This window comes from Chelonoidis abingdonii, chromosome 4, assembly GCF_003597395.2.
Source record: "Chelonoidis abingdonii isolate Lonesome George chromosome 4, CheloAbing_2.0, whole genome shotgun sequence".
In the NCBI taxonomy this organism is placed as follows: Eukaryota; Metazoa; Chordata; order Testudines; family Testudinidae; genus Chelonoidis; species Chelonoidis abingdonii.
Window position 1 is genome coordinate 56,674,013 of NC_133772.1, and position 10,892 is coordinate 56,684,904.

General features: G+C 41.3%; 1 protein-coding gene across 2 annotated transcripts in view; it reads right to left on the reverse strand.

Moving 5' to 3' along the window:
- The window catches only part of SYT9 (synaptotagmin 9), a 110,461-nt gene extending 101,170 nt beyond the window's left edge, over window positions 1-9,291 (reverse strand). Inside the window, exon 1 of one of the 2 annotated variants that reach the window (XM_032770051.2) lies at window positions 9,063-9,271. In XM_032770051.2, the coding sequence (XP_032625942.1) occupies window positions 9,063-9,210 (148 nt within the window). In that variant the 5' untranslated portion in view covers window positions 9,211-9,271. Of the gene's footprint in view, window positions 1-9,062 lie in introns of both variants that reach the window. The other variant, XM_032770050.2, reaches the window with a different exon arrangement.
- Between the last annotated feature and the right edge of the window lie 1,601 nt (window positions 9,292-10,892).

Consider the following 10,892-nt stretch of genomic DNA (forward strand, 5'->3'; position numbering starts at 1 on the left):
AAAATCCTGTTTCCTGATTGGTCCTCTGGTCAGGTGTTTGGTTCCCTTTGTTAACCCTTTACAGGTAAAAGAAACATTAACCCTTAGCTATCTATTTATGACAGGACTACTCACCCACCTAACTTCAGACATGGCCGAACAGGAACCGCCTTTGGAAGAGTACTGAAAAATACCATGGCAGGAACACTGGCTGTGTATTAATTTCTTTGCAAATTTTAAAAGCTCAAAAGTTCAAGGAGACCTTAAAGAATTTAAAGTAAACAGAGGAAAAATGAGTAAAATGGGTAACAAAATATAAATAAAAATAGCAAAAAAGAAGTTATAAAAGTGAGAGGAAAAATAAGTGTTATATTTCTCTCATGTGCATACCTTCTGTTAGACCCCCTAACTAAAAACCACAATGCCCCATGAGAGAGACAAGTATTATTCTGATTTTACAGCTGAAGAAACTGAGGCACAGAGCAGGATATTGAAATAACTGTAAGGATGTGTCATATCATATACAAACATGTGCTATGAAATACAAAGATAAACTGGGGAGATGAGCTGTCTTAAGAAAACTAGTGCAAAGGGCTCCAGGTGTGACTAGGTATGTGAGGACCTGGGGTTCATTTTGACTCAATGTGCATTTTTGCCTTGGATGTTTATGTCATAAAGCAACTCTAATTTTGCAAGTGAATTTCTTTGTGTTTTTGTTATAATTTTAACAAGTCTGGCTGAAGTATCTCTCATTTAAATACAAAGAGGGATCAGGCGCAGTAATAAAAATGGGAAGTCATATGGGGAACTGACTGGACTAGCAATGGGAAGCTCTGATAAAGAGATTCTCTCTCAAGATTTATGCTGGGATTTTATCAGGGCACCGCTAACAAATCAGAATGCTTAGCATCTTATACCAATTGGAGCCCAAAGTAATACTGTGGAAGACTGGATACATTTGTCTTCTCTCACAGAGTATTAAAAAAAAAACACCTCAAAAATGCAAACTGCAAATGTAGTTAGCAGCACCCTATACTGTACAGCACACCACTGTGTGCATTTAAGGACTATTTTGTAAACTAAGCAAATCTGCTGTAACTCCTGGGAAGTTCTAGGATTACAGCAAGGATAATTTTAATGAAGGAATTTACAGTCCCTTCCCCTCCCTCTTTCTACTTTAAGAAAGTCACCTGGAATCCTTTGTAAGAATTTCCGCTTTTCACTTGCAACATTAAATATTTATTCCCTATACTCACTTGGTGGGTCCAACTTTTTACAGGTAATTCGCTGCAATCTTGCTGTTTTCTGAGCCTGAAGAATTTACTTCAGGTTATTTTTTTAAACCCCTAAATCAATATGGGGACAGTTCTCAACAGCTCCAATCTCTTACCCAGAACAGGTTTGGGGAAGAAGGGGAAAGTGGCTAGGAGCCACCTTTACTCCTTCCTCTCTCCTGTGGCCAGCAAGGGGCCAACTGACCCTCTCAGAGCAGCCACAGAGAACTGGTAGAAAGGGATGAGGGTGGAAATGCCAAGAGAGACTGGAGTAAAGTCAGCCACACTAGCTTTTGCCAGCTCAGGATTCCTCAGTTTGGAGGAATGCTCAGTTGACTCCTTTAGGGCAGTTTTAAGGTTACTTATGCAACCCTGGCAGCGCACAGTGAGGTTAGCTAGGCTGAGGATCTGGCCATTCATGGCAGTACAACATCTATAATAACTAAGCTCCAATCTGGGACCTCTGGATCCCACTGCAATACATCCAATAACAAACATCTGAAGCATCTGTACATACACAGAATACTTGTAAAAAGACATTTCTCATAGTATAGGTCTGTAACGGTTTGTACAGTTGTTATATTAAAGCAGAACCTTTGTTTAGAAAAAATAATATAGTAACTTGTATAATAATTTTCACCATCTTCTTTAGTTTACTTCACATTGTATCACTGGTTTTGTAAGGCAACAACTAGTCCCCAAATCTTTGTTGGTAAGCACACTTGTAGTGCTTCTTGTTTTAGCAGATACATGCTCTTATGCTTCCTCTTTCTCAAAGCACATCATTTGACAGTTATCTGTTGAACGCAGCATTTTTTCTCTCGTAACCTGAGTACTTAACCCTATTAGTGTCAAGGGAAAATCTCTGAGTGCCTAGCCATTTACAGTAAATGTACACTAAACCCAATTAAAACAATATACCATCTCACATTAAAGATGAGCAGCAAATGTTTCTTTAAATCCCCAAAACTTGAGACTGACTTTTCAAAAGAGGAAAACAGTGTTCAGCTCCCATTTAAAATATGTAATTAACACTATATTTTAATGAAGTTTAAAACAATATTTTGGTTTCTGAAATCCAAAAGAATCTGAGCTGCAGTCTTCCTTGTTCATTTGCCATAATGTCAGAGGAGCTGGTGCACTGCTGCCTTTCATTGTGTGGAGTGATTTATACTGATGGGAAATGGGTCAAAAACATTATCAATTCAGAATTGTAGCATTTTACCTTTATTTGTACTGGTGTCACTGGCTATAAAATATGCAGGGCAATGGTGAACCTGGCCCAGAATGAGTAAAAAACACAGTGACAATAAAAGTACTATACCTTGAAAGGGTTATTCCACCTTTTTTCACTTCATGACTGTGTAAGTTGTTTTTTCCCCTTCAGCTGAAATTTCTCAGGCTTAAACTAATCTTTTTCCCTGATACATTTTGTTTTTTCAAAGTTTGAACAAAATCAATTAAGTCATTTTCGAGTTGTCCAAGCATGAAAAGTTAGACATGTCCCTCTTAAGAAATTAAGCTAGTTAATGTCAAACTTGCTGGGGACTTAGCCCTAGTTAAGGACAAAGGAATGACATGTTTGAAGAAACCTAAGCTGAGGTTTTCAGAGATGCCCAAAGGCGTGAGGTCTCCAGCTCCCATTGAACCCCAACTCCTTTAGGTTCCTGTGAAAACCCAGGCCTAATTCACCAATTTTTTTTTAAAAAGTGATTTAATATAAGGGCTACAGTTTATTCAAAAAAATACAAGCCCCCATGATGAGACTGGTTTTAAGATGAATTCACAACACATTAGTAATTATAATATGGGGTAAAATGTACAGTCCATGTTGGAAAGATTTTCTGTGAGGAAGGTTGTATCTAGATGAACAGTTAGCCTGTGGCAAGCTGGGGTGTGTATCTACAGGACACTAGTGTGCCACTACTAAGTGGCAGTAGCAGGGTCCACATAGCCAGTTTGTGTACCACAGGCTATAGCACTGTAGATTTACACCCTGGCTTGCCAAAGATTTCGTTTAAACAAGCACCAAGTTTGGCTTCTGTGCTCACGTGGTTGGCTGAATGCCAACCAGTCCAAACACCTTTGCTGCTTTCCACTTTTGTTTTTCCGGTTCATAATGTATTATGCAGCTAAGCCACTTATGCCCTGTGTAAAGGAATCAAGCAGAGTTAAAAACACACTTATTTAAGTAATGTATTGATGAAGAGGACCCTTAGCTTCCACTGACATAAATGTAAATTGTACCCTTTCACATTGTTCCTTCAATAGCCATCACATTGCCAGGGCTAGATTTCTTGGTTTCTTGATTGCAATCAACTATTTTTAATTTGATTAAATAATAAAGTCCGATTCTTCCATTACTGTATAAAATCCATTGCTTTTGCTCAAGACCTATAGAGTTCTTCATGTCTAAGGTCCATCATTAAACCACAATATTCACTGTTTATTCTATTTTAGCAGATAGTGATCATTTTAAAAGGACATAATTAAGAATAACCTCTGATCTTATTGGCTTATCCTCAAAATGTGAACTCCAATATGACAGTCAAAAATAGGCAGCTTTATTTAGTATTTCTACTGTCATTATTCCGCTCAGTGTGACATTAATGAAAATTCACAATGACTAATGGTCTAGCCCTTTTATATAACACTCTTATCTGCATAAACATTTCCTGATCATTCTTCTCATCCTCCTCCAAAGGTCCACAACAGCTTCCAATGACCTTTTAAAAATTTTTATTGTAAGTTTCTAGGGCTGGATCCTTTCACTCTTTTATCTACAGGAAGAGTGAAGAATCCAAATCCAGATTGTGCTGTAGAGGCATACTGTCTTTTTTGACATAATCTCCAATATTTTATCACAAAATTTCCTTTGAATAAATGCTTCGTACTCATATCTCAGTAATTATCAACAAACTGGAAACCAGGCAGTGAGCACTCTGTGGCTGCAGGACATGCACAGTAAGGAGCACATGGAAAGCAGAAGCTGTGGAAAAGGTAGGGGGTAATCTGAGAAGGGTGAGACATGCCACATTAGAGGACCCTGTAGAAATGTGCAGGGACGGGCACGTCTACCAAAGAACAATGGCAGACCAACCCTGCCAAATGACTGGTCCCTAGGGAATTCTCTGGCGTGTTGGAAGATAGGTGAAAAGATATGCAAACACAACAAAAAGCAGTGGCAAAAAAAATGTAAAAATTGTCATCTGATGTATGGGACTTTGTCATCCAAAAATATATGTATTGTCCTATTTGTGACAGAAGTGCAAACCACAGTAATTTGCCACAAAATTTGCCACTCTGAGAAAACCAGCATTGACTCTAGTGGACAGAAGAAGACCACTATCACTTACCTTTGGTGCTAAACTGTTAACAGTCCTAAACCAAAATCATAGTACACTTTTGACTGACCTTTCTACAAAACACCTGCTTTTCTGGCAATCCAGAATCACATACCTGTGTGACAAAAGTATACAGCTGCTTCTACACACTGCTAAAATATGCCCCACATCAGATGTTTAACTTGGGAAGTGAGAAAGGACTGGGAGAGGAATCTACTAGAGGAAAAGTTCACAAAGAATCAGCACGTACTTGCTGTTGCCCTGATACCTCTTGAACACCCATTCCTCAACTGCAAAATTTTTGTTGGCTTTAATTAAACTCGCTTTCCAGGTGACTATCTCAAAGGTCCCATAATTCCACTTAAGATGGTTTTCACATGCATATGTATCTAAGGTACTGATGTGGCCCTCATTACCATAGTATCTGAGCATTGCAGAGTCTTTAATGTATTTATCCTCGCAACACCCCTCTGTGGTAGGGAAGTGCTATTACTACACCATTTTACAGGTGGGGAATTGAAACAGAGAGGCTAAGGCTAACGGCCAGCTTGTTAATGGTATTTAGATGCCTAAAGATGCAGATAGATGCATTTTTCAAAAGTGCCTTGGCACCTAACTGTCATTGAACAAATCCTACTAGGTGCCTATCTACATCTTTAGGTGCCTAAAAACTTTGAAAATCTGGTTCTGAGTGACTTGCCCAAGTCATTTTACACATGAAGTCTGTGATGGAGCAGTGAAGTGAACCTGGATCTCTTATGTCCCAGGCTTGTACCCTAACCAACAGACCATCCTTTCTTCCATATAGGGAAAGTTATGTAACAAGTAAAGATACTGTACATCATCATTTTCACCAGGTTGAAGAGTTTAGGTGAGTATATAATTTACTGGGAAAATGCATCTGAGCATAGAGAAACTTTCTAAAAATGGCATTCAGATATTTTTGTACAAGAACTGCCATAATGAAAACAGTAACACTGCTAACCATTAGCCACACACCACATATATTTTTCCTTTATAGCCACACTCTTGTCAGCTCTATTTACTAACAAACGTCTATGTATTTTTAAATGGTTTTCTTTTGTGTCTGGCTTGACAGGATTTCCCGCTATCTGAGAGGAATGTAATTTGGGTGGCTGATGAAAAACTTGCTTACATAGGAAAGAGAGTATGACACAATTAAAGTGACTTCATGCTTATTTTTGCCCAGAAGAATCTGTCCCCAGCCCTATATTGTAGCCACCATCCTTCCAGTCCTTGAAAACTGATGAGTGTTTCTTCATAGCCCATAAATTCCATTTCACCATTAACTCAATGGTATTTCCTATGTGAATAAATCAAGCTGGATTTGGCCTGTCTGCTACTGAAGGGGTACTGTCTCCCTCTTTTGGGAGTAGAATGCACTGTCTTCTTACCAACCATGGATTTGACTGGGAAACCAAACTTTATGGGCAATTCATTTTCCTGACAATCCATATCTGAATTATAGAAATGTGAGTTAAGTGCAATTAATAGCTTCCTAACGTAGTAGTTACTCTGTGTAATAGATCAGGTTTGCAGCAAATACTAAAAACCCATCCTACCAGAATGGTTCAAGACAGGGGTCAGCAACCTTTCAGAAGAGGTGTACCGAGTCTTCATGTATTCACTCTGATTTAAGGTTTCGCGTGCCAGTAATACATGTTAACGTTTTTAGAAGGTCTCTTTCTATAAGTCTATAATATATAACTAAACTATTGTTGAATGTAAAATAAATAAGATTTTTAAAATGCTTAAGAAGCTTCATTTAAAATTAAATTAAAATGCAGAACCCCCAGAGCAGTGGCCAGGACCCGGGCAGTGTGAGTGCCACTGAAAATCAGCTCACGTGCCTCCTTCGGCATGCGTGCCATAGGTTGCCTACCCTTGGTTTAAGAAATAATGAGCTAAAATAAGAAATACAGAAACAGTTTTCTTCATTAAGGAAATTAATATGAGAAGACTAAGAATCTCTTATTCTTGCAACTATGTATGCTAAATGTATATAACTTTAATGAGCACAGTATGTTTTAAAAATGCTCCCAGACAGAATGCCAGATATCATGTCTGCATGATACTTTCATGAAAGGTCAGGTGTCTTCTACAAAAAAATGTCAAAAACCCTTATTATTCAAGGTGATTTAGGCTACTTCTTTACATATGCTTCAAGTAACTCACAATTCTAAGTGATAATTGACTTAAGTAGATGTCCTCTTGGGAATCATTACTTAGGATACAAGAATGTGATTGATACCTGAGTACATATAAAAACTAGAGAAACTAGAAATAGACACAATCACTTCTTGAATGCTTTTTGACAGTCAAGTGTCTGTCACACACAAAGTATTTATTTGAACCAAATAATTATTAAAATTATTAAATTCATGTGTATAAAATTTATTTGGTGAGTTATTCTACCTATTTTTTAGTAAATGTTAACATTCTTGTTACAAATGTCTGAAATCTTTTAAAATCAGAGTTGTTTTAAGTGAATGAAGTTATCACAGATGAAAATAGATCTTAATATAAATAACCTAGATATATGAAAATTCTGCTTCATTTATTGTACATGGAAGATTTTTTTACCTAACCAGTTTTATTCTCCTTATTGGATTGCTCAAGCTATCTTAGTTTACCCAAACATTTGTCAGTAATTTGCATCATGAAAGCTGCCTCATATTAATCAGGTTACTGCAAAATCTTTGTCTGAAAGCATTAGACACTGAAGACTAGACTGAAATTGGAATCAAAGCTGCTAAGCGAACTAACTACTGTAAGAATAGTAAATAAATGATTATTAGTGTGCAGTGATGAGCAGCTGAACTGCCAGTACAATTTAGAGTGCTGCAAATACTCTCCAGTTCTCAGTTATAACTCTTTCTAAAAATGGTTCTGCTTATTATAATTTTCATTCACACCTGTGAAACCTTGATTTGACGCACTATAGAAATTGAAATATAGTATGAGAAACTTTTAAATCTGCTTATGCTCTACAAAACGTTTTCTCCATTGTGGGTAGAAGGAATCTGGGCACTTTGGGGTAAGATAACATCAAATGTTTACTATTTTTCTGAAGGACAGCCAGAGTTCAGCTTTCTAATTAAGAAGCTTAAAGGGAGTATTTAAATCAGAATAAACTAAGACAACCCTGCTCAAAACATAATCGAAAATAAATCTCTCAGTTTACATTCTGTCAATTTTAAAGGCTGTTTATTCTGCCTCCTGTCACTGAAAGGCAAAAGAAACCCATCAAGCTCCTCTATATCAAAACATTGTCCTGTGAGCTATTAGATTTTATTGTTTAAATAAAAGACTAATATAAAACTCCAATAATTTAAAATCAAATCTATACTGATACAAGGACCACATAAATTCAGGAACAAACCCTCAAAGACCATTCACTGATGTAGTAAAGCTACTTATAGGTTCAAACTACTATCAGGAAGCAAACAAATTCTTAAGCTTTAAAACAAACGAAAACACTGGACAACTAAGATGAGATAATTTAAAGCAGTGTATCTATGATTCCTGGTTTCAGACCAGCAGTCACAATTATATTTCACTAGGAATACTTTTGAAATTAAGATTTGCTAAAATTGATGTACATAAATGCTTTAGTCCTAAATGAATCCAGTTTCAAGGGGAGAAATCTAATAATATAAATAGTGTAACCACCTGAAAGAATGGCTGGAAATTGATGACACCAGTTGTTGCTTTCTTCAAGTAGTCTGAGAGAAAATCCTAATGATTTAGGAACACTTAAAACCCCATCAGGTTTTACCTTTCAGCAGCCTTGTAGATTACTCTTCAGAACAACACTTAGGTCAGGTTGTTGCTTGAAACTAAAGAATAGATTCTGTGACTGAGTCCTGAACAATCGGAGCTATTGCTTTTATTCTAGAAGGATGTTTCCCCTCTGAAGTTAGAGCACAGGGGGTGTATGTGCGCTGGGGGAGTAAGTATGAGGGGGGACACATTCTTCACCTCCCTTGTTGTTCAGTGGAGATACATAGGGGTAGAGTGAGACTATTGATTTTGTATCTCCCCATGGCTAGGGTGGGATGTGGCGTATTGATTCTGTGTCTCCCCCGGGTGGGGTGGGATGGGGGTATTGATTCTGCATTTCCCCATGGGTAGGGTTGGATGTGGGGGACTGATTCTTTATCTTCCCATGGGTGGGTTGGGATGGGGTGTTCATTCTGCGTCTCCCCATGACTGAGGTGGGATGGGGGTATTGATTCTGCATCTCCCCACGGCTGAGGTGGGATGGGGAGTATTGAATCTGCGTCTCCCGGACTCCAGACAGGGGGAAGGCATCTTGGAGGAGTGGGGTTTCTCCCCTTCCCAGTAAGTTAGCGGCACAATGAGGGTGGGAAGGGACTATGGACTGTTGTTTTCTTCTTGCAACCCCCGTCCCCCGCCCTTCGGCCTGAGCAGCAGCGTGTACCTGAGTCCGTGAGCCGGGGCCGGGCTCTGTCCCGCAAGTAGTAGATGAAATCCAGGCAGTTCTCGTTCTCCACCGCCCCGCTGGAGCAGAGCTCGGCCAGCAGCTGCAGCGCTTTCTGACAAATCTCGTCCTCCCTGCCGCCAGGCATCGCCCCCCAGCATCCTTGGGAATGGAGCCGAGCTCTCCGCTCACACTGCACGCGGCGGCTGCCTCTGCCTGCCGCCCGCCTGCAGCCGCCGATGCCACTGGGCAGCCGCCTGCATAGTTGGGAGCCAGCCACAGCAGGGGTCCCCCCTCCTTTGCAAGCCCCCGCGCCCCCTTCTGCTACGAACTGAGCCTTTCTCGGGGACTGCCCTGCTGGCTCTGCTATGGAGGGAGCGCCAGGCTGCTCCCGGCAGGAGGAGGAGGAGGATCCCACTAGTTGCATGCGATAGCAGGCAGGGAAGCGGCCACGGCTCTCTGAGCTGGCCCTGCCTGTGCTCGAAGCGGCGCGGGAACAGCTCTCCCCAGCGGCAGGAGTGCTCAGTGCAGAAGCGCTGCCGCCCTTCTCCCGCCCCGGGCCAGGGACCAGCCCAACGCCGGATAAAGGCTCAGCCTGCTCTCCTGGGGGCCTCTCCGGAGAGCTGCTCACTCTGGCACAAACTTCTGGGGGCCGGGGCTGGCGAGAGCTGCCCCTCTGCCAGGGGAGGAAACATAAACATACTTATTGTAAGGTTTCAAAGTGGCAGCCATGTTAGTCTGTATCTGCAAAAAGAACAGGAGTACTTGTGGCACCTTAGAGACTAACAAATTTATTTCAGCATGAGCTTTCCTGAGAGACACACACTTCCTTGCTTATGTCCAAATGTCCCGCGCGCTCATACACATACTCAAGCAGGGGTACTCAGTTATTGAAAAGCAGATCTCTCTCTCTCTACCCCCCCCCCCCCGCCCATCCCATATGTGCTGGAACTAGGGGTGTGGCAGTACCCGCACCCCCTGGCTGGAAAAGTGGTTTCCATTCTATACAGGGTTTACCGTTCGGTTCAGTGGCTTTCAGCACACTAGGGTGAGAAATCTGGACGGGGGGGGGGGTGCTAATAGGAGCTTATATAAGAAAAAGATGCCAAAATCAGGACTGTCTCTATAAAATCGGGACGTCTGGTCACCCTACAGCACATCTACCACCATACAAATTGTTCCAGCACACAGAAGTGAAAGTGGGCCAGTATGGCATACGGGTAAGAAGTGGCCACTGGTACCAGCCCGTGCAGAGCTGACATTAAAGCGTTGCCACAGCAGCATTTTAAGGTCTCTGTCTTTTCCTCGCCCCCCCGTTTGTGGCCCTGCCCCACTAATGAAGGGGATGTGTGTAAAAGGGCCTGGACGCCCAGGCCCTTTTAAATCGCCGACAGTGCCCCACTAGGTCAGGCAGCATGGATGGGCCAGCTGGGAGAGGCTGACCCCAGCCCCACCCCTTCCACTAGAGGCCCTGCCCATTCCGGGGGCCTGGAGCCGGGCCCCCATACCGGTAAGTCTTCTATGCTACTTTCACCCCTGCCAGCACTCCTCACACACACACAAAATTATGTCCCACAACCCCTTAACACACAGTTACGTCCAGATCTCACAAGCACTCAGTTACTTAAGTCCAGATGTCACATTGACACACTCAGTTACTTATGTCCAGGTTTCCCTCTCTATCGCTCACAAACACACACAGGTCCAGATGACAGACGTACACACACACGCACACACACGCACACACACACACACACCCCTACTGATTATCCACTTATTTCCAGATGTTAGACAAACAGGAAACACACGCATACATACATGGGGTCCATA